Here is a 27466-nt window from a genome sequence, read left to right on the forward strand (position 1 = left end):
TGTTACCGTGCATGTAAATGCTATGACAAACATATACCAAGAACGTAATAAATGACAGCTGTTATTACTCTCTGAGGACAAGGAGCAAACGAAACTACTTAAAAGACTGGATATGTACTTAAATTCTGTACACATCCAAAGCATTTTTATTTGCACTGTAAACTGCAAAGACGTACATGGAACGAGGAAACAAATGGCGCCTGTGATTCCCAATGGGGGGCAGGGAAGGCAGAAAAGGGGACTCAAGCGCCTCAGCGGCTTGTAATAGAGGCGGGAATGAGAAGAAAGGAGTGTGACAGAAAAAAAATTAAGTAACACTCCGAGAATCAATTCACTATTCTCCCCCTTTTTCTCTTATGACCTCCAGCCTTGATTAGACCATTTCACTCAACTTCCCAGCCCGCCATGTCGCTGGACATTTATTTACTGTACCTTCTTCACTGAGAGCCTTTCATTCCCCTCCCCTTCTAGGAGTCGTGAACTTCAGACCCTCTGCTTCCGACACCCATTCCCTTTAACTCTGTTTTTAACCAAGCTTCCCTGCATCCTTCCCTCCGCCTAAGGGGGAAGTGAGCTTGGTCGCACCGCAGGGCATCCTAGGAAATGTGGTCTCTCATACTCATTTTGCTTGGGCCTTAGAATGGGGACGACGACAAAAGAGATTGAGCTAGAACTACAACTCCCGGAAGGCAACGTAAGCGAGTCTCTTCCTGTCTGCCCCCATTCCTATTGCTTTCCTCTTCCTCCTCTCTGCGGGCGCCGAACCGCTTTGCCTCACGGTACTTGTAGTTCTTTGTGGACCCAAGCTCTTAGTACTTGATGGCCAGGAGAGAGGCTGAAAGACTCTAATTCCCAGAGGGCAGAGCGAAAGCTGCGCCTGCGCAGTCTCAGGGAGGGCGTGTATGTCTGTGTGTCTGAGGGAGAGAGAGCGAGAGTGAGTGAGTGTGAGTGTGGGGTAGGGTGGTGGCCGTTACGTTCGGGGCAACGGCTACGGCAGTGGAGAAGTAAGAAGAGAAACAACGTCCGGCGCTTCCGCCTTCGCTTAGGAGGAGGAGGAGCTGGTAGGGAAAGGAAAGTGATTCGCCCTGGGCCTGGACGAGACCGAGTCGGGCCGGCGGGGGTCTGGGCTATGAGCCTTTGAGGGTCGCTTGGGACGCGGAGCGAGACTCGAGAGCCGAGAGCTATGTCTCAGCCGCCGCCGCCGCCTCCGCTGCCGCCGCCGCCGCCTCCCCCAGAGGCTCCGCAGACTCCGCCGTCTCTGGCGGCGGCGGCGGCGGCGACTCCGGGAGGGCTTTCGAAGCGGAGAGACCGGAGAATCCTCTCCGGGAGCTGCCCGGATCCGAAGTGCCAGGCGCGTCTGTTCTTCCCGGCCTCCGGTTCCGTCAGCATCGAGTGTACCGAGTGCGGACAGCGGCACGAGCAGCAACAGCTGCTGGGGGTGGAGGAGGTGACCGACCCGGACGTAGTGCTTCACAACCTGCTGCGGAACGCGCTGCTCGGGGTGACAGGGGCACCCAAGAAGAACACAGAACTGGTAAAGGTGATGGGCCTTTCAAACTACCACTGCAAACTGCTGTCGCCCATATTAGCTCGCTACGGAATGGACAAACAGACTGGCCGGGCTAAGCTGCTCCGGGACATGAACCAGGGCGAGTTGTTCGATTGCGCTTTGCTGGGTGACCGCGCTTTCCTTATCGAACCAGAGCATGTCAACACGGTGGGCTACGGCAAGGACCGCTCCGGAAGCCTCCTGTATTTGCATGACACCCTCGAGGACATCAAGCGGGCCAATAAAAGTCAGGAATGCCTCATTCCCGTGCATGTGGACGGGGACGGGCACTGCCTGGTGCATGCTGTGTCCCGGGCCCTAGTGGGCCGGGAGCTTTTCTGGCATGCCTTGAGAGAGAATCTTAAACAGCACTTCCAGCAGCACCTGGCCCGGTATCAAGCGCTGTTCCATGACTTCATTGATGCCGCCGAGTGGGAGGACATTATCAACGAGTGTGACCCTCTGTTTGTACCGCCTGAGGGGGTTCCCTTGGGCCTGCGAAACATCCACATATTTGGCCTCGCCAATGTGCTTCATCGCCCTATTATTTTGTTAGATTCGCTCAGTGGCATGAGAAGCTCTGGTGATTATTCAGCCACCTTTCTGCCAGGGCTCATCCCTGCAGAGAAGTGCACCGGCAGAGATGGTCATTTGAACAAACCAATCTGTATCGCTTGGAGTAGCTCTGGTAGAAACCATTATATCCCCTTGGTAGGCATAAAAGGGGCAGCTTTGCCCAAACTGCCTATGAATTTGCTTCCTAAAGCATGGGGTGTGCCTCAGGACCTCATTAAGAAGTACATCAAACTTGAGGAGGATGGTGGTTGCGTTATTGGAGGAGACAGAAGTTTGCAGGATAAATACTTACTTCGGCTTGTTGCTGCCATGGAAGAAGTCTTTATGGACAAGCACGGTATCCATCCTAGTTTGGTGGCTGATGTTCATCAGTATTTCTACAGGAGGACCGGGGTGATAGGAGTTCAGCCTGAAGAAGTCACAGCAGCTGCTAAAAAAGCAGTAATGGATAATCGCCTTCACAAATGTTTGCTCTGTGGTGCCCTTTCTGAACTTCATGTTCCTCCAGAGTGGTTGGCTCCCGGAGGGAAACTGTATAACTTGGCAAAAAGTACTCATGGACAGCTGAGACCTGACAAAAATTATAGCTTTCCCTTGAACAATTTGGTTTGCTCATATGATTCAGTGAAAGATGTCCTGGTACCAGACTACGGCTTGAGTAACCTGACTGCTTGTAATTGGTGCCATGGCACATCTGTGCGAAGAGTTAGAGGAGATGGATCGATTGTGTATTTGGATGGGGACAGAACTAATTCCAGGTCCACTGGTGGCAAATGTGGTTGTGGGTTCAAACATTTTTGGGATGGGAAAGAGTATGACAATCTACCAGAAGCTTTTCCTATTACTTTGGAATGGGGTGGAAGAGTGGTCAGAGAAACAGTGTATTGGTTCCAGTATGAAAGTGATGCATCTTTGAATAGCAATGTGTATGATGTTGCAATGAAACTTGTTACCAAGCACTTTCCAGGTGAATTCGGGAGTGAAATCTTGGTTCAGAAAGTTGTCCACACTATATTGCATCAGACTGCCAAAAAGAATCCTGATGATTATACTCCTGTAAATATAGATGGTGCTCATGCCCAAAGATTTGGAGATGTACAAGGACAAGAGTCGGAGTCCCCGCTGCCAACTAAAATTATTCTTACTGGACAGAAAGCGAAAACTTTGCACAAGGAGGAGTTAAACATGAGTAAAACTGAAAGAACTATTCAACAGAATATTACGGAACAGGCTTCTGTAATGCAGAAACGGAAAACAGAGAAGTTAAAACAAGAACAGAAGGGGCAGCCCAGGACTGTTTCTCCCAGTACTGTTCGTGATGGCCCATCCTCTGCACCTGCCACCCCTACCAAGGCTCCCTATTCGCCAACCACTTCTAAGGAGAAAAAGATCCGAATCACAACTAATGACGGACGGCAGTCCATGGTTACACTTAAGTCTTCAACAACGTTTTTTGAACTTCAGGAAAGCATAGCCAGAGAATTCAACGTTCCGCCATATTTACAGTGTATTCGATACGGCTTTCCTCCTAAAGAGTTAATGCCACCCCAGGCAGGAATGGAAAAGGAGCCAGTTCCTTTACAGCATGGTGACAGAATCACAATCGAGATTCTGAAAAGTAAAGCCGAAGGGGGTCAGTCTACTGCTGCCCACTCGGCCCACACTGTGAAACCAGAAGACAGTGCTGTCACCAGCAGACTGTCATCCAAGGAGCTTCAGGAGCAAGCTGACAAAGAAATGTACTCCTTGTGTCTTTTAGCAACGTTAATGGGTAAGATCAGCTTAACTCAGATGGTGTTTCATAACTGAATGTAATATACTGAGTTTTTCTCATGTCTTTGTGGAAAAAAATCTGGTCAACGTAAAAAATGATTATATATTTTAGAAGAAAATTTTCTTTCGTTTTTTAACAGTGGATAGACGTTAGTGTGATTCTCTATTGAGTAAATGCTGGGAAAACATAACTTAGAAAGTGAAAGTAGTCCCTTACTGTCACCAGATTATTTAAGTATAATGTATTGCTTGTCATTTTTAAAAACTCGTATTGTAATGGCTCCATTTACAGCCTTTTTCATTTTTTACCCCTTTGGCTCTATTGAGCATGCACACCTTGTCCCTTGTCATTTATTTTTAAATTTCATTTTCCTGCGTGTCATGTGATTTCAGAACTTCCTGTTTGATGAATTGCAGTTTCTGGGTTACATGCTCACTGCACTCCCACCTAATAATCTCTCATCCATTTCCTGTTCTCCCTTTCCCAGTCCATCAGCTTTTTCTTATTTGTACATCGGGATTTGTGTTTTAAGTAATGTGTTCGGTGACTGTTTACCATCAGTTATAATGAACTATTATAACTCATGAAAAACATAGTAAACAGAGGTAGATGTTGATGGGATTGCTTAAGAAGCATTTCTTTTTAATAATTCAACACAAATTAAAGGAAAATATATTGTCAACCAAATAGGTGATTTAAAGCTTTGAATGACTTGGGAAATGAACCCCTGGTGTACTTTTTACATTATTTTTATTGGCTAATCTTTGTTTTTAAATTACTGTTAGTATGTTTTATTGAGGCTTAAAGTAGAAGTAAAACTGAAATATATTACATATTAGAGGGGCCTTATTTTTGCTGAGATGAGATCTTTCAGGTAAAAAAGTGATCTGGGTTTTGATGGTCTTTTCTAAGAGTACTAAATATCAGTGAATTGGGCCTTGACCTTCCAAAATGAAGATAATTTATTTCTGACTTATGTTTGGGGGCCTAGTTAATAGGGGATCTATTAATAGGGGATCTGTCTACACAAATTTATAACTTAATATTGCTGACTTTATTTTGTCAGATGTAACTATTGAATTGGGGGATATGTCAAGAAATGTACTTACTAGGGGCACTTTACATTTTTCTGTCTTTTAAGAGTTTTTAGTTTGTTGGAGACTGTGTGGAGTAAAGGAAAAGATTGTGATTTCTGGAGTCAGAAAGTCCTACAATTTGAATTCTGGCTTCAGTACTTGTTAACTTAGTGGTTTTAGGCAAGCTGCTTAACTGCTCAGGTCTTCAGTTGCCTCCTGTACACAGAATTACCCCTTGTAGTTGATACTTAGGTAATAGTAATGTACTCCCAGAACTCTGTAAATTAAATAATACCAGCACAGAATGGGTAAACTTAGATGTATGCTGAAGGCATGTTTTAAAAAACCAGTAATCGCCAGGTCAGATATTGGTCAGGAAGAGAGGTTTTTCTCAATAGAAGAGGATGTGGCTCATATCCAGCCTTGGATGCTCAGCACCTTGTATAGTGCCTGGCAGGTAGTAGGCACTTTGGAAGGTTTTTTGATTGAATTAAATAGATGACATTAACATAGCTAAAGAAAGGCTGTGTCAGCGGAAATGGAATGGATGGTCAGCATTGAACATTGAAAAACAGTTGAAAAGCAGAATTTGGCACTGTTTATACAGTGCTGTACAAAGAAAGATGTGTCAACTGGGGCTCATGAAAATTCTGGTAACTGAAAGGTAATCTCTGTTGAGGGCAGGATTATTTGATCAGTCCTAACCGAGGTCTGGCTGAAAAATCTGTATCCCTTTACCAATTCCATAGTCATCAAGTTTCTAGTCTAATCACTCATTTAGCTTCCTGATATATGTATTGATGTGGAGGTGACAGTGAGGTGAGGCTTATATTCATCTGGAGGTTGTGTTCTCCATGGAGATTAAAAATGCAGTGGCACCGGTGAGATTATGATCAGTAGTCTAAAATTTTGGCCAGCATAATAAATTACTATTTCATAATGAAAATTAGTAAAATATAATTCTTGTTTACGATTAGTCACTTTTTGAGTTTGAATTGAGGTTTCTGGACCTTAATGTCTGAGTACTGGACTGTGGACTGCAAGAAATTCACTAAGATGATGTCTTCTTGTTAATGATCTCTTTTCTTTCCACCTCTGGCATTTATATTGCTGCCCTCAAAAACCCACACATTTCTTTAAATCTCCCACTTCTACTCCTGACCCAGAATTTAAGCAGGGTGCTTTGCTAATTTTATGGTGGTACGAAAACAGTGCCTGGCCCGTATATTAGTCCCTCTGTAAGCATTAGTTTTCTACCTCTGATTCTCTCATAACTGTATTTGAATTATGTAGAAGATACTCTCTCCTTTTGGCCATGCTGTGGGGCTTGTGGAATCTTAGTTCCCCAACCAGGGATTGAACTTATGCCCTCGGCAGTGGAAGCACAGAGTCCTAACCACATTACTGCCAGGGAATTCCTGGGAAGATTTTCTTAAAAGTGCTATGTTTGTAAAAAATCTCAACATGGTGGGTAGCTAAGTAAGTATACACAACCTTATGTGAGTGAGTGCTGGGAACTCTTGATATTTAGATTGGAGAGGTCTGGAAAATGGGAAATGACAGGGTTTACTAAGAAAGTTGTAAATTTCAAGGTGCAGAAATTGTGAATTAACGTGTGTTAGTTTAGCAAATAATTCATCAAGCTTTCTGCTGTTCCAATAGCTGGCTCCTTCTCATTTAGGTTAAGGCTTTGATACCACTTTCTTAAAGAGGTTTCCTCTTGACCACCTTACCCAGGGGTAAGGGTTTCAGAGACCTTGCTAAGCCACTCCAAGTAGGTTCCCTCTATTATGGCACCCTGTTCATTTCCCTCATAGCACCTGTTACAAGTTTTCCTGATTTTATATGTTGGTTTACTTACTACCCTATCACCTAGTACTGGCCCTCGCACTTCGTTCTGTTCCGTTCTGTCGCTCAGTCGTGTCCGACTCTTTGCGACCCCGTGGACTGTAGCCTACCAGGCTTCTCCGTCCATGGGATTCACCAGGCAAGAATACTGGAGTGGGTTACCATTTCCTTCTCCAGGGGATCTTCCCGACCCAGGGATCGAACCCGGGTCTCCCGCATTGGAGGCAGACGCTTTAACCTCTGAGCCACCAGGGAAGCCCTCGCACTTACTAGGTGCTAAGTACATGCTTGTTGAATGAATGAATGTAGATGTAGCAAAATGTCTGCTATGAGCTAGAGACTGTGCTGTAGATACAAAGATAAATCACACATGATCCTTGCCTTCCGTAAATTTATCTGTAGGGTTTCAACTGAGGACTTTTTTTTTTTATGTCTTTCATTTATAATTTTTATGTATAGAGAAAAAGGAAGCTGGAGACCTGTTGATGAAAGCTGTGTGTGTGTATGTATAATAATTGTGTATCCTCATTAAATAGGCTGACTTCTTGATAGTCAGAGACATGTGGTTTCTCTTTCTATGGTTTTTTTAAGTAGGATATTTATTAAATAGAATTTATATATATTATTTGTATCAAGACAATAAGTGAGTGCATCAATCTTTTGCTCAGTTCATGGAACTTGTCACTTTGAATCTAATAATGTTAGTTAAAAATGAAATAACAGTGTTCTTACCTGTACTATTTCACAGATTTTAATCTGCTTTATCCAGACCACTTGGACGTTATTAAACAATTTTTACACTGTTCTCTTCATTATTTATACAATATGTGAGTGACTCTAACTCTGGCTTTGCAAAATATGTAATTAAATTTTCTTATAGGCCAGCTTTTTGTGGTAGATAGATAGTACATCATCCACTGTAAATACTAGGCTAATTTCTTTTTTCTTAGTATTACATTCCTCAGAACTTTTCATTAATTTTCTTTTTCAAGAGATAAAGACAGATTTGTGAAAAACAGTTGGTCAGTTTTATGAGCGTTTTATACATATGTTGTCAGAGTTGCTTTGATGGAATTAAGCTACTTGTAATATTTACTCCACTTTACTGCAAAGGTTAGCATCCTTTCAGGAGTTGAGAAACTACTTTCTGTCTTCCTGAAAGAATGGCATGAGTTTTTAATATACAAGTTTAAATTACACAGCTTTTTTTTTTAACGTAGTTTTTCATAATTTCATAGTACTTCTTGATGTTGTAGCTGCCTTGGGTATTTTCAGAATCACACATGGTATTCAGATACTTATTTTTAAGATGACTTGGAGTCTGAATATCATTATTGCTTCTTGAATTTTTTCTTCAAATATTGGGTGAAGGACACTTTCAAATCTAGATAGTACTTAATGCATCTATTATTCTTAACATACTATCAGATAACTTTTCTAATTGATTTATAAACAGCATATTTCTAATGGGGGAACAGTTATAAAATTGAATAAAAGGAATGCATATAGATGTATCTTAAGGTAAATATGTATATTATAAATGGTGATTTTTAGAATATACTTTGAAGATTAAGTTAAACATGATTCTGTTTCTTTTTTTCTTCATACTTTTTCAATTATAAGATAATATTACTTTTAAAAATTCAAAGAACTCAAGTATGTAGGGAGTAGAATATAATAGTTCTCTTAAACACTTGTACTCCCCAGAGACTCTGTTTGTGTACACATTTCCACACAGTTTGGTTTGTGTGCATGTCTGTGTGTGATAAATATATCTTTTAATGCTGATGATTACACTGAGAGATGCATAAGGGACTGAGTACAAGGAGAGAAACAAGCATGCCTTTCTTAGAAATGGTTTTGAGAGTTGGTAAGGTAGATGGTGGCTCAGGTGGTAAAGCATCTGCTTATAATGCGAGAGACCCAGGTTCAATCCCTGGGTCGGGAAGATCCCCTGGAGAAGGAAATGGCAACCCCCTCCAGTATTCTTGCCTGGAAAATCCCATGGATGGAGGAGCCTGGTCGGCTATAGTCCATGGGGCTGCAAAGAGTGGGACAGGACTGAGCAACTTCACTTCCACTTTTCTTTCAAGGTAGATACAATTTTAGATGGCAGAATCTGCAGGAAGGGTAGAGAGATGGCAACAACTTTCTCAGCTAATGAACACCTTTAGAATTTTTTGTACTAGAAACAGCCCCATGTTCCTAGTTTAAATGTACATTTTGATCAGTTTATTTTATGGTAATAGGCATTTGAGTTCAGAATTAGCTTAGATATTTGGGGAGGGGTGGACTCTAAATAGTATTTCAAAATTGATTTTGTTTTTCTTTTTTTAATAACTATATTTCACATATATGTTAGATTTTAAAATCATACTTGCTTTATAAATTACCAAGAAGAAACTTCAAATTGCCTTTTTAAATATCTAAAGTTAGAAAATTGGAATGATGACCTTTTAAACTCACTTTTAGCCTCATTATTTTATTGTTAGTGATTATTTTAGCCTCATTATTTTGTTGTTAGTAACTGATTTCTAAAATCTAGAAAAACAATATTTAAAAAATAATTTAACATACTTTAAAATTTTTATTTCTTTTTAAAGAGGAAGAAAATTAGACAACCAAAGGGAAAATCTTCCATACTATCACTGCCAGGTGATAACTACTGTCAGGTAGGAGAATTAAAGATTATTAGGAAGGATTCGAGGAAGACAGGGTATGAACAGAGGTTTTCTGTGGTTTGTACAGTTATGCACAGTATGTTCAATGTAAGTACTATTACTGTTGTACTATGAAGAAGCAGCTGAATTAAAATAAAAATAAGTGGAGGCTATCAGAAGAATATGAATTAACATTTGGTAGATGCTTTACCAGACTAGTCCTCTTCTCTAAGAATTTGCTTTCCAGTTTTCAAATATAGTATTATTAACTATGGTCACCATGATATACATTACATTGCTGTGATTTGTTTATTTTTTAACTCCAAGTTTGTACCTAAAAGTCTTTACCTTTGTTTTTGCTATAATTTTATTAAATTCATGAAGAGGTATACAGATAGTACCATTAGTTAACATTTTATCCATATAGCATTATGGAACAGTTGTCATTATAGTGCTCCAGCTAAGTTTTTTCATGGACTCCTCTCAGGCGTTATTAAAAGAAAAAGCCTCATTTATACTATTTATTCATAATATGAATTCTAAGTGCTCCTGTCTCTGCAGCATTGTGCCAGGCCCTGGAAGTAGAAAGTCAAATGGGCCACTGACCTTTTCCTGACTCTGAGAAGCTTCTGTTATGGAAAGGGAAACAGAAAAGTTAACTGAGTCAACCTGCCTTGTGATCAGGGCTATGGTGTTCATAACATAGGAGCAGCAAGGAAGGAACTTCCCTACCCACCACTGAAGAATCCTAGAGGAAGTGACACCTAAGTTGAGTTTTAAAGAATGCATAGCTATTATTGGCCTTTGGGGAAATGGAGCAGTTTGGTGGTTTGCTTTGTAGAAATCAAGATTTAATGAGAGATGTGAGGCGAGAGTGAGGACAAGGAATCTTAGGCTGATTTATATGCCATAAAAAGGGACTAGACCTTTTGCCTTATTGTATGGGGGAACCATTAAAGGTTTAACTGAAGGCTGTGTGGAGGAGGGACTTGGGGAGAAAAAGATTAGAGTGAAAACCAAGGATGAGGCAGTGGCAGCCCTTCAGGCAGGAGACAGGCCTAAACCAGGGTAGTTCTAGAAGGGATGGGGAACTGTGACTGATGGGAGACTTAACTGTGTCACGGTTCCTGCTTTCTGATCTCTAATCCCTTTCCTTGGTTCTTTTACAACAAACATGACTTCAGTGGAAGTGTATATATTAACACCAAAGGAAATAATTTGCCTTTTTTTTTTTTCTTCCAATCAGTCGTTGATGCTGTGGGTTTCTATAAGAAGAGAGTGTGTTGATGGTTATGCCAAATTTGTTCTAACATGATTTGACCTTTAGCAGCGGTTTAGTTGGAGAGGGCACTGGCGACCCACTCCAGTACACTTGCCTGGAAACTCCCATGAATGGAGGAGCCTGGTGGGCTGCAGTCCATGGTATTGCTAAGAGTCGGACACGACTGAGCGACTTCACTTTCACTTTTCAGTTTCATGCATTGGAGAAGGAAATGGCAACCCACTCCAGTGTTCTTGCCTGGAGAATCCCAGGGACGGAGGAGTCTGGTGGGCTGCTGTCTGTGGGGTTGCACAGAGTTGGACACAACTGATGTGACTTAGCAGCAGCAGCGGTTTAGTAACTGTGGAAAGGGTATAAGCTGTAGAATGTACCCAGGATTCAAATCCAGGCTTTGCCACTTAATGGCTATTTGATCTTGGGAGAATGATTTATACTCTCTGAACTTGTCTCTTCTGTGAAATAGGGCTCAGTTGTGAGGAGAAAATGAAGCCACGTGAGGTGCCTGCTCAGAGCTGAGTGGTTGTTATTGTTTAGTCACTAAGTCGTGTCCGACTCCTGTGCCCCCATGGACTGTGGCCCACCAGGCTTCTCTGTCAGTGGAATTTTCCAGGCAAGAATACTGAAGCAGGTTGCCATTTCCTCCTCCAGGGGATCTTTCTGATGCAGGGATTGAACCAGCAGCTCCTGAGGCTCCTGCATTTCAGGGAGATTCTTTACCACTTGAGGCATCTGGGAGGAATTTAGATGGTATCTATTCTTTCCTTAAAGCAATAGAGTATGCATACTTACTGGGGCCATATAGTCTGAAGGGGGTGAAACTTGGTTCTTGGGGAAGGGTGAAATAAATCTTACTCTAATAAAACAAGTGTGAGATATACACATAATGCATAACCAGATAAACAGTGTGTCTGTAGTATTCAAATGTCATTAGGAAGGCAGATTAGGAAAATAATGTCTAAAAAGAATCCTTAGGGAGATGACGAAAACACAGGGTTGATAAGCACTTAAGTAGAATTTTTTTTAGAGTTTTGCCTGCTTAAGTAAGGAATCATTGGGTTTATAAAGTAGTACTAAGAAACATCATTTTTCTTACTAGCATTTGGGTGGTCAGTTCTGAGCAGTTTATTATTTTGGCACCTGTTTAGATTCTGACCAAATAATTAAGTGCTACCATATAATTTTTGATATGCTTTGATATTCTAGAATATTTGACAATTGATATCCTAGAGTATTTTATAAAATACTAAGTACATTTAAGATAACTTTGATAATAACTAAATGAAAGGTTACCACCAGAGAAATAATCCAAGTAAAGTTCAATGATAAATTCAGCAGTCAGAACATCTGACAGAGTTGTTAACGTTCTATATTTGGGGATTCTTATTAATATTCAAATTTTTAAATTAAACTTCTGTGTTCACCCTTAAATATTGCCATATTCCGGTTGCACTGTATCATTAGTGAATGAAGTGTTTATGTGTAAGTAAATGTTCTAATTAACTGAAACACTTAAGTGCTGAGGCTTTTTATATACTTAGGCTTTGTTGTATACTTTATACTTTCACCAACTGCCATGCAGATTCATATTCCTGTTTATGAATGTGGGAAGGGGTTAGAGCTCTGAGAGACTATAGGTACAGAATGCTTAACTCACATCCTCATAACCTCCATTCAAAGCTCAGATCCAACAGTATCGTCTTCTAGTAGAAATCAACTTTAAAAAGTCTTAAGTATAAAAGCAGTACATATACTTTATCAGATTAGAAAATAATGAAACCACACACACACATAAAAACCACAGAACAAATAACAAAATATTCCACAGAACAAAATAACTTTTATGTTCCTTCCATTCTTTGTTAACTTCCTGGATAGTGGTTATCATTCTTAACTTTTTATTTGAAACTTCTTATTGATAATAGGCACTTCAAAGGGTGTTCTTGAAAAATATGTTTCTGTGAAATGGTAGTTTGCTTGTGGCTATTTTGTGGGCTTCTGATATTTATTCTAAATCTCATCATTCCCCCCACCCCCCAGATTTCTGTTTTAAAAAGTCAACTTTGGAACAACAAAATACATTAATTACTTATCTTCAGTCTACCTATTTACTTTACTCCCTAGCCCTTTCCATCTGCTTTTATTAGTTTTAACATAAATATAGAATATATTTTTAATATTCTCCTTTAAAAACATAAATATCTTTCTATAACCTTTTCTGCTGTTCTAGTCCATAGCTGCATACTAGTTTACTTTAAACTGGTTTGAGTCTTCATGTATATTTTGTTTAATATGCCCAGTATTGACTCATGCAGTTTTAAAGACATTTTTTAATTAGTTCCTGGGAGAACTAATTAAAACTGGGAGAACTGACATTAGAAATTTGGATTTCTGGCTTCTCTTAAAATGCCATTTGTTCTTGAACCATTGGACCTATATTCTTCTGTGACAGCACTTGGCAATGGCTGTCGCATTTAGAGGGGCTATAGTCCCTCATTCCACATTGCTCCCTAGATGGTTTATTATACTAGACTGTGTTGCTCATTTAGAGTATCTGCCTTACAATCTCTGTTTGAGGCTCATCCATATTAAAGCAAGCCTGGGTTGAACTCTCTGGTTTTCTGCTAATACTGTATCTTTTTATTTTATAGGAGAAGATGTATGGTCTTATGCAAAAGGTCTTCCTCACATGTTCCAGCAGGGTGGCGTATTCTACAATATTATGAAGAAAACCATGGGTATAGTTGCTTTCTGACTTTATTCTTGGATAATATCTCCACTCAAGCTATTATAAGGTTTTAAGAAAGTTCAGATAATATTCTTCTAAAATGAATTCCAATGTTAGGGTATATATTCTTCTTTATCAGTCTGCCTAGTTAGAATGGATTATTATCCTGATATGGTCAACTATGTTTTCTGCTATAATATTACTAAAAATCTCCTATCACTTTCTTTTTCATATTTTCTCATTTAAATTGTGGAATTAGAGGCCAGTTTGTTTATAGTGCTAGTGTCCCTCCCAGAATCGGATTTTATTGTTGTTGTTGTGTTGGACTGTGATTACTATATACCGTAGTATTTTCTGGAGTCTAGGAAATAATTCACTTTACATTTAACATTTACATTGTGTATGTATTGTTTATAAAGATATGTGCAAGTGTGTAACTGTTATCTTCAGAGTTTTAAGGTGTTAAGAGAGATTGCTAGTATATATGTTTAGACACCATATGTTTTTTCAAAGATTTAATGTGAATGCTTTTGGCTTCTGACTTTTATCAGTCTGGCTTTCTCACTTTTTTACCTACCTGACCTCTTTAGACCAAGTGCATAATCTCTATTTTATGTTTTTTCTTTCTCATGTACTTTTTTTTCCTTGTTAAAAAAACAATACCCAGTTTGGCTGTTGTAGAAATGTTCACACATATAAAAGTAGCAAGAATAATGTAATGAACCCCTATTTACCTACCACCCAGGCTCGGTAATTATCAGTACATTTTTATCCATCCCCTTTCAAATGGACTGTTTTAGAATAAATCTCAGACGTCATTTCATCTGTAAGAAGACTTCAGTATGTATTTCTAAAAGTAAGAACTGTTTTTTTTTTTTACCTTAATACCATTATCACATCTAAAAACAAGAACAATAATTTTTAAAATATCACCAGGCAGTATTTAAATTTCCTTGATTTTTGATTGTTTCCAAAAAATGGTTTTTTTCTTTTGATTTATTGAATCAGGGACCAGAAAATGGCCAGTTGGCTTGCTTCCCTCCTCCCTCCCTCCCTTCCTTTCTTTGACAAGATAATTGAAACATAATTTGCATATAATAAAATTCATCCTTTTTAGGTATACGGGCATGTGAATTTTTACAAACATATGCAGTCATGTAACCACTACTACACTCTAGATATAGAGTATTTCCACCATTCCAAAAAGTTGCCTTGTGCCTTTCTAATTAATCCCTTACCTCTATCCCTAGGCCCTGACAGCCACTGATTTGATTTCTGTCCCTATTTGTTTTCCTTTTTCATATCACCATATAAATAGGGACATATAGTTTAATCTTTTGTGTCTGGCTTTTTGATTGAACATGCAGGTTGGCAGACTACTGCCTGTGGGCTATTTCGGGCTCACTGCCTGTTGTATATAAAGTTTATCAAAACACAGCCGCTCTTATACTTACATAGGACCGTTTTCACAGTGCACTGGCAGAGTTGAATAGTTGTGACAAAGACTATATGGTCCACAAAACCTAAAATATTTATCATCTTACCTCTTTACAAAAAATTTTTGTTAATTTCAGTTTTTAATGTAATGCTTGAGATTCATCTGTCTGGTTGCATGTATTAATAGGTTATTCATTTTTGTTTATTTTTTTATTGCTGAGTAGTATTCCATTGTGTGTATATATCACATTTTAAAAATCCTATGACCAGTTGAAGGACATTTAGTTTGTTTTTAGTTTTGGGCTTCTCTGAAGAAAGTCACTAAAAACATTTGTGTACGGTCTTTGTGTGAACAGATGTTTTCAGTTTTCTTTGGCAAATACTAAATACCTAGGAGTGGGATTGCTGAGTCATGTGGTAAGTATATGCTCATCTTTATAAGAAACTTCGAGATCATTTTCCAAAGTGACTGGATCATTTTGTATTCCTTCAGCACTTGGTAGTATTGGTGTTTATTTTTAAAACTATTCTAATAGATTTATATTATTCTCTCATAATGGTTTTAATTTGCATTTTTCTAATAACTGATGATACTGAGCACCTTTTTGTGTACTTACTTGTACTGTGCTGTGCTTAGTCGCTCCTTCATGTCCGACTCTTTGCGACCCCATGGGGATTATTCTCCAGGCAAGAATACTGGAGTAGGTCGCCATGCCGTCCTTCAGGGGATCTTCCGAACCCAGGTCTTCCACATTGCAGGTGGATTCTTTACTGTCTGAGCCACCAGGGAAGCCTGTGCTTATTTGTATCTTGTTGTTATTTTTTGGCCCATTTTAAAATTGGTTTAAATTTCTTTTTAATTGAGTTTTAAGAGTTCTTTAGATATTCTGGGCACACATCATTTATCAGATAAGTATTTTGGATATATTTTCTCCCATTTTATAACCTGTCTTTTCATTCTCTCAACATTATCTTTTGAATATCAAAGGTTTATAATTTTGATTTTTAACAGTCTTTTGTGATTCATACTTTTTGTGTCCTATTCAAGAATCTTTGCCTAATCCAAAGTCACCGAAATTTTCTTTTGTATTTTCTTATACGAGTCTTATAGTTTTAATTTTATATGTAAGTATATGATCCATTTGGAATTGATTTTTTTGATATGTTGTAAGCTATGAGATGAGGTTCATTTTGTGTGTGTGTGTGTGTACATATCCAGTAGTTGCTCCAGCACCATTAGTTGGAAAAGGTATAGTTTGTACATTGAATTATTGGCTACTTGTATCAAAAAATCAATCGACCATGAATTAGACACTTGAAAAATCAATTGACCATGAATCAGACACTTGAAAAAGGTGAATTATATACAGCATATAATCAGTAAAGTTACTCTTAAAGCAGTCAGTTGACCTTATTCATGTGAGTCTGTTTCTAGGATCTCTTTTCTATTTTGTTGATCTGTATGTCTCTCCTTCCACCAATACCACAGTCTTGATTACTGTATTTTGGGTTGAGAGTGGATATTCTTGCCTTGTTCCTGGTCTAAGGGGGAAAGCATTCAAACCTGAAGGTTTTTCAGAAATGCCCTTTATCAGTTTATCGATGATTTCATAGTATTGTGAATGGATGTTGAATATTATCAGATGTTCTTTCCCTGCATCTATTGAAATAATATTTTAAGGCTTTTCTCTTTAGTTTGGTGATAGTGTGAATTATATTGGTTTATTTTTGAATGTTGAACCAACATCACATTCTGGATTCCAACTGCTAGTATTTTGTTGAGTGTTTTTGTGAGCATATTCATGAGTAATACTGGTATGTGGTTTTCTTGTCAGTTCAGTTCAGTTGCTCAGTTGTGTCCAGCTCTTTGCAACCCCATGCCATCTTACCATCTTGTTTTCTTGTAATGACTGTTTAATCAGGGTAATTTTGGCTTCAGAAAATAGAGTTGGGAAGTGTTATAGCTTTGATATTATTTTTTTCTTAAATGGTAGAATTCACCAGTGAAGCCATCTGTTCTTGGAGATTTCTTTATAGGACAGTTTTTAACTGTGAATTTAATTTCTTTAATAAAGTGCTCTTAAGGTTAATCCCTTTCTTGAGTAAGCTTTGTTAGTTTTGCCTTTAAGAAATCTGTCCATTTCATCTAAGTTAGCAGTCTTATTGACATGAAGTTGTTTATAATACTCCCTTACTGTCTTTTTAATGTCTGTAAGGCCTATAGCTCTGTCATTTCTGATATTGGCAGCTTCTGCCTTTCTTGTTTTGCTGACCAGTCCAGCTGAAGAAACAGCTTTGGTTTCATAGGTTTTCTCTGTATTTTCCTGATTTCATTTTCATTGATTTCTGCTGTTATGTATACTTTTTCCTTCCTTATGCTTGCTTTGGATTTAATTTGTACTTCCAAGCTTATTTAGGTAGAAGCTTAGATTATTGATTATAAATTTTTTTTTCTACTATAAGCATTTAAAGCTATAGATTTCTCTCTGAGCATCCCCCTGCCTCCCCCCTTTTTTTCTGGCATCCTTTTCTTTTTAACTTTTCATCTGTCACTTCTTTCTATCTTTTGAAATATATTGATACCAGTTCATGTTTTTTTTTAAGTTATTATTTAATTGTAATTGATCATAAGGCTCCCAGTAATAGGGGTCCATATACAGTGTCTTTCACAGAACTGAAAATAACTTTCCTCAGTTGTTTTTTGTGTGTAGGAGGGTTGTGGTGGGTGGTATGAGGATGATTCTCTTGTTTTCTAAATAGTTTTTTGTTTTCAGTTTGAAATTATTTTAAAAATGTTAGCTGTGATGCTAAGACAATTTAATGGGGGAAAGAATAGTTTTATCAATAAATGGTGCTGAGACATCTGAATATACACATGTAAAGGAACGAAGTTTGACCTCTGCCTCACACCAAATAAAAAATTAACTCAAAATGTGTAAAAAACTTGAGTATAAGTGCTAAAACTAGAAAGCTCTTAGAAGAAGACAGAGGCATAAAACATCTTGCTTTTGGATTAGGCAAAATCTTAAGATATGACCCCAAAATTACAAGCAACAAAAGAAAAAAGTAGATAAAAAGCAAAGTTTTGTGCTGCAAAGAACACCAACAGAAAAGTGAACTAACCCACAGAGTGAGAGAAGATTTTGAATATTGTCTGTCAGGTAATAGATTTGTATCCAAAATATAAAGAACTGAGCAGTAAACAGACACACAACCTGATTGCTGCTGCTGCTGCTGCTAAGTTGCTTCAGTTGTGTCCGACTCTGTGCGACCCCATAGATGGCAGCCCACCAGGCTCTCCCGTCCCTGGGATTCTCCAGGCAAGAACACTGGAGTGGGTTGCCATTTCCTTCTCCACAACCTGATTAAAAATGGGCAAAGACTCTGAATAGACATTATTCAGAGAAAATATATAAATGGCCAATAAGCACATGAACTGATGCTCAACATCATTAACCATAGGGAATTGCAAATCAAAGCCACAATGAGTGGCTTTGAGTACACTCACTAGTAAGGCTGTGGTCAAAAAGACAGATAATAAGAGCTATTGGCAAGGAAATTGTGATGGAAATGTAAAATGGTATAGTTGCTTGGGGAAAAAGTCTGGCAAGTTTCTTCAAAAGATTTAAGATGAAGTCACTGTACAACCCAGCAATTCACTTTCACATTTGTACCCCAGAGAAATGAACACTGTCCACACAAAATGGTACACAAATGTTTGTAATAGTATTATTCATAATAGTCAGAAGTGAAAGCATGCAAATGTCTATCAGCTGATGATTAGATGAGTAAAATGTAGCCTATACCCACAATGAAATATTACTTGGCAATGGAAAGAATGAAGTATTGGTACAGTCTACATGGATGAACCTTAAAAATATGCTACATGAAACAAGCCAGAAACAAAAGGCCGTATACTGTATTATTTCACTTACATGAAAAGTCATATAAATGACAGAATAGGCCCACCTAGAGAATATATGGCACCCCACTCCAGTACTCTTGCCTGGAGAGTCCCATGGATGGAGGAGCCTGGTAGACTGCAGTCCATGGGGTCGCTAAGAGCCGGACATGACTGAGTGACTTCACTTTCATTTTTTACTTTGATGCATTGGAGAAGGAAATGGCAACACACTCCAGTGTTCTTGCCTGGAGAATCCCAGGGACGGAGGAGCCTGGTGGGCTGCCATCTATGGGCTCGCACAGAGTCGGACATGACTGAAGCGACTTAGCAGCTGCAGAGAATATATCAGAGGTTGCCTGGAGCCAGGAATGGGATGGGGGAAGGAAATGGGAGGGACTGCTAATGCGTTCAGGGTTTCTTTCTGGGATGATGAAAATATTCTAAAAGTGATTGTGGTGATGGTTACACAACTCTGAATATACTAAAAAAACATTCAACTGTACACTTAAAAATGGGTGAATTGTATGTGGGTTAGATGTCAGTAATATTTTTCAAATGTTACCTGTGGTGTTTATTCTTATTAGGAGGTAGTTTAGAGCTCTGGAGTAAGAACATCTAACGTCAAATTTTGGCTCTACTGCTTAGTCCAGTGTGATTGCAAAGCCTCAGTGTCTTTGTTTGTATAGTGGGTATGGTAATCTCAGGATGGTTACTAGGATGAAATAAGGTTGTGCACATAAAGCAGTTAGCCAACGGCCTTGTACCTAATAATTACTTAGCTAATCCCAGCTGTAATTTGCAGAATTATTTTAAAAATTTTTGTCCATCACATAGCCATTTGAAATGGGCCACCATCAGAAAATTATTTTACCTTTCAAATATAATTTCATCTGATATTTGTGGTAAAATGTTATCTGTAATTTTAGGACAGATTCATTAGGCAGATCATTATCCTAATGCCGTGAGCAAAGACTCAAAGTGTAACATGCCCTCCTCTCCCCCAAAACGTACACCCCTACCCTCCAAAAACTGGAAAAGAACATAATTCTCTTACTTTCCAATCCACTCTTAACAGATAGATGGTTGTATGTATTTATGTTTGAACAGACATATTGCCTAATATAACAAATCAACTTTTAATATTCCTAGTGTTTATGTTTGGAAAGGTGTTTTTAAATTAATTTGCTTAAATCGTAGTAAGTTTCCTTGCAGATGTTTATACAGAGATAAATGCAGAGATGAATGACAAATTTAGTTTTAATACTTTTATAGGTATCTAACCTTAACAGTGTTTAGTGCTTTGTTTGGACTTTATAAAAGTGGAATTATGCTGTGTACATTCTCTCTGTGATTTTCTCTTATGCAGCTCTTTTTTCAGATTCATTCAAATTCATGGGCTCAACGAGTTTGTTCATTTTCACTGCTGCACAGTATTCTATTATCATTTTAATATAATTCATCCATTGTTCTGATTCACTTTAGGTAGTCTCCAGTTTTTTGATGTAAGAAAGAATGTAGTTATAAATATTATTATACATGTCTGTTGGTATATATGTCCAATGGAATTGTTGATATAAGATATAGAAATTTTAATATACCTTGATTCTTAAAATTCAGAGGACTATGTAAGTTATATCAGCTTAAATGATTATGTTTAATCACAACACAGTATTTGCATTGATTCTTTGATATATATTTTAGAGTTTTTTAACAGTGTAAGAAATCTAGAAAGTATAGAAATGGGGAACATGACCTAAAATTGCTAAATATTGCTCTTATACATACATTTTTTGGCATGATTGTAATTACAGTACTTTCCTGCTATTTTACCTTCATGCATATTTCACTGTCTATCTGAGGCATTGTCGGTTACTTATTTATATCAGTATTAGTAGCTGCAATTACTTTTGTTAGGTAGATAGACCTCAGTTCTCTTAACCCCTCTTCTTATTGAAAGCTTCGATTGTTTCCATTGTTTTATTGTTAAGTAATACTGTGATAAATGTGTTGGGGCTATGATTCTCTCCAGGAATAGCCAAGGGAAAGCTTCACAGTAGAAACCTGGAAGCAATTACAAAACCTTTTGATCTAAGAGAAATTAAAACTATTGACTGCCTGATGTATATTAGGCACTGTGGTATGTGCTTTGCATGAGTTATATAATCCTCAAGTAATTAGTGAATTAAGTACTATCATTGTTATACTTACCTGATTGTGTTATAATTATCTCTTTTATCCATCTCCTAAGAATTATATTTTATTTTTTAATCTTCAGGGTCTACTTTAGTTCCTGGCATGTAGTGAGACTCAGTAGCTGTTCTTTGTTGAAATAATTGTGTAAAACCTTTGCCTCGGGGAATCCCTGCCCTTACCATTCAAAAGTCTTTCTTCTTTGCTACTTTTGTTTCCTGGGCCATGGTTTACAGATCTCTGAGGTAGGGGATTGGTAGATGGTAAACCTGATTTCAGGGTTGTACTCTGAAAGGTATGATTTAGACACGTCTGATTTTAAAGTTTGTCCATCTATTTTTGTCAGTTCTCTCTGCCAAAAATGTTGTAGTGCTAAGAGGAAATTCTCGTTGGATCTTTAACTTACCGCCAAAATGAATGTTTATTTGAACTTAACTCTCATTCTGTAGCTTTTTTCAGAAAGGAAGAAGCTATTCTTAATACTTCTAAGACTACCTAATGCCCACAAAGCATTCCAGATATCACTCATCCTTCCCCTCTCTGAATTTCCGTAGTACTTGCTAACAGTCGCCTTCATTTTAAACTAGTTTGCTTTTGGCTTTATATTTTGCTATAAACATATACATATATTATTATAAATTCTCTTTCATTTTTTTAAACATAGAAAAATCTATGGTTTCATAAAATTTGAAAACCCTGATTTTTGCATATTTGGAGTATACTTACAGTGTACAAACTTAACATGTAAATAGATATTGGATAGCTTAAAACACACATGCAGTTTTTTTATGCCCAGGCTGGATAAAGTGTAAACATTTGAAATACCACGTAGTGAGACCAAACTCTTCAGCTGGAAAATGAAGGGAAGCCTGCTTTAAAGTTCTTACCTTCTACTGTTGCATCAGTTGACTATGAGAAAGGATATCACACTGGACCATTTGAGGTGCATCGACAACTCACTCTTATTTTGGTGGTTCTCATCTGCCAGAGAAGAATAAGAGTTGTAACATGAAATACAGCTATTTCAAAGGAGTTGAAGATATTATTAATTTATTGTGACCAGATGTCAATTCTTGCAGTTATACTTAATTCTTTGCAATTATACTTAAGCCTTAATGTTAACTTTCCTAAATGTGCCCCCACATCGACTCCTTTAATTATGGAATATCTTATTTTGAAAGTTTATACTTTTTATATTTGTGAAAATACATATATACACACAGAGGAAACTTTTTATTCTGGTATTCTGTAATTTAATCAAATTACTATGATTTTTAATTCAGTATTATGCAACATGTGTATACAACACTTCGCCCTTACAGGAACTTTTTAAGTTTATAATTTGAATTTTATTAAATGAAAGTCTATTTTCTTATTGCTTTACTCTAAGCAAATACTTGACTAACACTGTTGCTAATGTTTTTTTTATTCAACTCAGCTGTTTGTCTCAAGACTAACTTTCCTAACTTTGTAATAGGTTAACGATATATATTTTTCAAACCCTCTGGGGAACTACTTTAAGGTTTATGGTGGAATTTCTCTTTTTTTTTTGTAATGTATTAAATTCTGTTAATAAGTATAATAAATTATTTGCTAATTAATTTTGTTTTGAAATAACTTGTAAATTATTATTGGAGGTTTACTCTTGCAATTATAATTGTCTTTACTCCACCTTTAAAGTAAGATTTTAATGTGTTAAATTCTTTTTCCTTTCTTAAGGTATGGCTGATGGCAAGCATTGTACTTTCCCACATCTGCCTGGCAAAACCTTTGTCTATAATGCTTCTGAAGATAGACTGGAGTTGTGTGTGGACGCTGCAGGACATTTTCCCATCGGTCCTGATGTTGAAGATTTAGTTAAAGAGGCTGTAAGTCAGGTTCGAGCAGAGGCTAGTACAAGAAGTAGGGAATCAAGCCCCTCACATGGGTTATTAAAACTAGGTAGTGGTGGAGTAGTGAAAAAGAAATCCGAGCAACTTCACAATGTAACAGCCTTTCAGGGGAAAGGGCATTCTCTAGGAACTGCATCCAGTACCCCACACCTTGACCCAAGAGTCAGGGAGACTCCAGTTGTAAGGAAGCATACGACAGGGACAGACTTTAGTAGTAGTTCCATTAAAACAGAGCCTTCTGTATTCACAGCTGCTCCTAGTAACAGTGAGCTTATTCGAATAGCTCCTGGAGTAGTTACAATGAGAGACAGCAGGCAGCTTGATCCTGATATGGTTGAGGCCCAGCGGAAAAAATTGCAGGAAATGGTGTCTTCTATTCAGGCGTCGATGGACAAGCACTTGCGGGATCAAAGTACAGAGCAGTCACCATCTGATCCTCCTCAAAGGAAAGTGGAAGCTGTGAGTTCTTCTGTGAAGTCTGGGAGTCTTCAGACTGGCTTACCTGAATCTTTTTCTCTAACTGGTGACACTGAAAATTTGAATATAGAAACAGCCGACGGCTGTGTGGCAGAGGCACTGGAAGCAGCATTCGCTGCAAGGTCAGAAGCACAAAAGGGAAGTTCCGTGGAGGAGCCCGAAGAGATGGATAGTCAAGATGCTGAGATGACAAACACAACTGAGCCAATGGATCACTCTTGATTTAATTAGAGGCTAATAAAGGCAGAATGTTTATTGTGAATATGTAATATTTGTTGGCTGGGCCACATAACTTGATTAGTCATTAAAAAATCTTGTACGTATATAATTCAAAGATTATATCTTGTTATTCAGTGCATGATAGCAAGTGTGTGATTGGCAATAGCTTTTAATATACTGCTGCCCAGGCTGGCTCTGAATTCCTGTAAAATAGTTATTAGATCTGCTAAAATGAGTTACTTCCATATATGTGGTTCATTGGAAGTTCTTTGTAATTTTAATTCCTTGAAAGTCTTAATGTTGCAAACATGAAGATTCTCTTGCTATATCTGTTTGATTTCTGAAAAGGCTAGAACTGGGGGAAAATAAGATTTTGCTAATGTTGATGTCATCAGGATAACCATTCCACATACTTATTAGAGTGTCAAAGAATTTATGTAAATTTGAAGGTTGTCTGAACGAAATTGTATCTTGAAATTCATAAAGGATATGTTAGACACTGGGATCCTGACATTTCTGTGAACGTAAACACATTCATAGAGATATGTATTCTGCGTATTCTTCCTGAAAATATCTTGAGAATGTAGCTTAATGATATGCTAATTTGAGCAAGCTTGGGGGAAAGTACCTACTCTAGAATGATAAAGTCAATGTGATTCAGTAATGTTGCTGTCTGAGCCAACACAGCCAATTGTGTGCTCTGGTGTTGATAATATGTTACCATTATTTTGAATCCTGGCCTGGTCAGGTACCACCAAATTTTTGTTCTTTAATCTTGCAGAAAAGTTGATTGCAAAGTGTGGTAGAAAAATAATAAAAAAAATAATGGTAGCAGTAGTTAATCTCTAATTTTCAGAGTTTGTCAGATTCACAGAGAATTTATAAATAAGAATTTATCTTTATGAATGGGTTACATTGTTCTACAATTTTGATCAGTGGTATTTAAGTTTGTATATGCTAAATGTCTCTGAGCCCCCCGAACCAAAAATGTTTCCTTTTTTTCCCCTTAGAATCCATTAGATTTTCTTCATTTGTTAGCTTCACTTGGATTTGGATGCAAATTTGACTTCATCATACCCTGATCAACTGGGCATTTGCTTAAATAGTATATTCATCAAACCTTTAGTGCCTGTTTCCTCATGAAGCAGCTTTCATGTTTACTCCTTAAAGAATGTTTATCCTGAGATTGGCATCGCACTATTTTATCCTATTCTGCAAATCTGTATTCTGAAATGTACACATTAATCCATCTTTTTCCTCTGTTCACTGAAATTAAGTTGAATTTGAATGGATGAAAGACAAAATGTATGTTAATACAATCTCTTATCTAGAGCATTCAAAGCCTGGCTGTCTCTGTTTGCTCGTGTGATAGATGCAGGACCGTTTGCATTTTTAAAAAATGTACATCAGAAAGTATATTATCAGGTGTTTAAAAATCTCAGCCAATTAACTCATAAGGAATATAGACAGTACTTGTGTTCCCAAATAAGGGAGGTTTTGGTTTCTTTCTATGAAAGTATCTCTGCCTGAATCCACTTATTAAACGAACTACTCCGTTTTGAATAGGGAAAGAATGGGCACTCTGTAGACGTTTTGCAGGTGATATCTGAGCAAGATACACATTTGGGTTAGTTTTATCACATTATCACCTGTTTAAAATCACATTTTATCTCCATTTTCTAAATTTACTTTCAAATACCTTTCTCTATGTCTATAAATAGAAGGAAATTTTAGAACTTCTATATTGTGTATTAGTTTTACATAAAGAACTGTGGCTCCCAAATAGTATTTCCCATTTAGTTAATGCAGGTGACTTCTCTGTATTAAATTTAAAAATTACACATATCACTAACCACTGTAATTATTTTCGGCTTTTTCAGCCACTGAACACCCCCCTCCCTTTTTTTTTTTTTTTTTTAGTTTAGATACAGGAAAACTGTTTCACAAACAAATGCATTTCTTCCAGGTAAACAATATAATCATCTTTTCTTTAACAAATATTTTCTTCACCTGTGGCTCAGTATGTTTGATAACTGACAAATACATTTCATAGCATAAAGTTAAAACATCAGCTACACATTTTATCTCCCTATTAAATCTCCCTTTAGTCAAGTTAGAATGCACCTGTGGATAGTAGAAGGCAGGCTCAATCTCTGACAACAGTATTTTTCTTGCTACGGCAGTGCTGTTTAGAAGCTGGTTTAGGTGTGAATATTTTAATAGTAGTTGGGTTCTCCCTTGATAAAGAATAAAAGGCTTGATGCTGAGAATGGTCAGGTTTCTTGACATTATTTTAAATCAACTGAAATATGGTTGTAAGAATTAATGGATTTGAGAAGTGGGCCAGGAATCATCTTCACAAAGTCTTAGAATTTCTTTAAGTTCTAGACTATCATTATTTGTCTTTCCATATGGTTACCATCATCAAATACATAAATTACAGGAATGATTTTTAGAACTACATTTTGTGATTGCCACACTTTGAGTCTAAACTGGGGATCATAAATTAGTTAAAATATTTTCTTAGCTCTCCATGTAACATAATAACTCTAATTCAATCCTATAGTTAAATTATATTTGCAGTGTTTAACTGAAAGTTGAAGTGTAGTTATATCAAGATTGAATTGATGACCCACAGTCCAGGTAGAGTTGAAGATGATGTGTCTCTAGAATACTGGTGTGAGAAACTGGTTGAAATCGAAGAAAACAAGACACTGTCAAATATGAGCTAGAATATAATGAACACACAGGGAAGGGTTACTCAGGAACTGAAGAGCAAGTCTAAGGCCCATTTCCCCTCTTTTTCACTGTATTTCAGGTATTTTATTGGAAAAGTTAAGCTAAAGACCTGAGACATTTAGCAAGTGCTATTGACTGTGAACTTTGCTTTAAATCTTCTGATGAGTCTAGTTTGGTTTTTTGCAATCAAGTCTACTGCTTGCAATTAAGATGTCAATCTGAAATGCATCTATGGTTCCCAGCCACACAGGTCCTTATTGCCATTATTTTTAAGAATCTAACTTTATTGGAAATTAGCAAACTTTTGCATATGATCTCTTACCTCAGGGAAGATCACTTGCTAGCAACTCACTACTAATGACAGGTTTTTGAGAATTGTACTGACATCACATGTTAGCTACTAAATGCAGAATTTACAACAGTATTATTTTATGTAGTTAACTACTAACTGGCTGCTAGTGAACATTTCTCTAAAAAATTTAGACCTCACTAATAAATAACCTTTAGGTATGAAATAAACTTGTAATTTCTGTCTTTAAGTAAGCTTTGGTCAATACAGTGACAATATAAAACGTTTATTTCAGAATATCAGTACCATTTTGTTTTTATTTTTCAACAAGAATTTTAATTGGTTCATACATAAAATACCACAGAGCAGAATTTTAAGATTCATGGTTCTCAGAACAAAGTTTCCATATTAAGATTTTCATAAAAGCTTTTGCAGAACTGAATTAAACTCCATCTTAATATGACTTTAAAATCACCTTTTATAAGAGTAATAGATACATACTCTAAGCTGGGGTATAGATAATATCCTACATTTCAAGGTTATCATGTAATTCAACAAAATTGCATAACCTCAGGCTCTTCACAATATAATTTTTCAAACCAGAAGTATTCACTTGAAAACACCACAGTAGAATGTTTACTTAACAAAAGGGGAGCTATATTACCAATGTAAGATTTATAGTTAATTGTAAGTTCTGCCATTCTTAATAATTCTTTGAGATGCTAAGTGTTTCAATTCATATTTAATGATACTTAAATCGTGGGAATTTTAATGATTGTTCCAAAATAGCAGAAATTGTAAAAATTGTGAATTATTGGAGAAAATGCCA

At 37.3% G+C, this 27466-nt stretch overlaps 1 protein-coding gene across 1 annotated transcript; it reads left to right on the forward strand.

Annotated features, from left to right (window-relative positions):
* Nucleotides 1-903: 903 nt before the first annotated feature.
* On the forward strand, nucleotides 904-27127 carry VCPIP1 (valosin containing protein interacting protein 1). The gene is made up of 3 exons (XM_055431884.2): nucleotides 904-3896; nucleotides 13414-13500; nucleotides 22741-27127. The coding sequence occupies exons 1-3, from the start codon at nucleotides 1184-1186 to the stop codon at nucleotides 23610-23612; spliced, it is 3672 nt and encodes a 1223-aa protein (XP_055287859.2). The 5' UTR covers nucleotides 904-1183; the 3' UTR covers nucleotides 23613-27127.
* Nucleotides 27128-27466: the final 339 nt, after the last annotated feature.

Source organism: Moschus berezovskii, chromosome 16 (assembly GCF_049115385.1).
Source record: "Moschus berezovskii isolate FMDL1 chromosome 16, NW_MosBer_1.0, whole genome shotgun sequence".
Taxonomy (NCBI): Eukaryota; Metazoa; Chordata; class Mammalia; order Artiodactyla; family Moschidae; genus Moschus; species Moschus berezovskii.

Bases quoted from the DNA above. Each gene is read 5' to 3' on its own strand.
- VCPIP1 (XM_055431884.2), top strand. From the start codon at position 1,184: ATGTCTCAGCCGCCGCCGCCGCCTCCGCTGCCGCCGCCGCCGCCTCCC. The intron at 3,897-13,413 runs GTAAGATCAGCT...TTTATTTTATAG, and splicing joins TCTTTTAGCAACGTTAATGG to GAGAAGATGTATGGTCTTAT. The intron at 13,501-22,740 runs GTATAGTTGCTT...TCCTTTCTTAAG, and splicing joins TATTATGAAGAAAACCATGG to GTATGGCTGATGGCAAGCAT.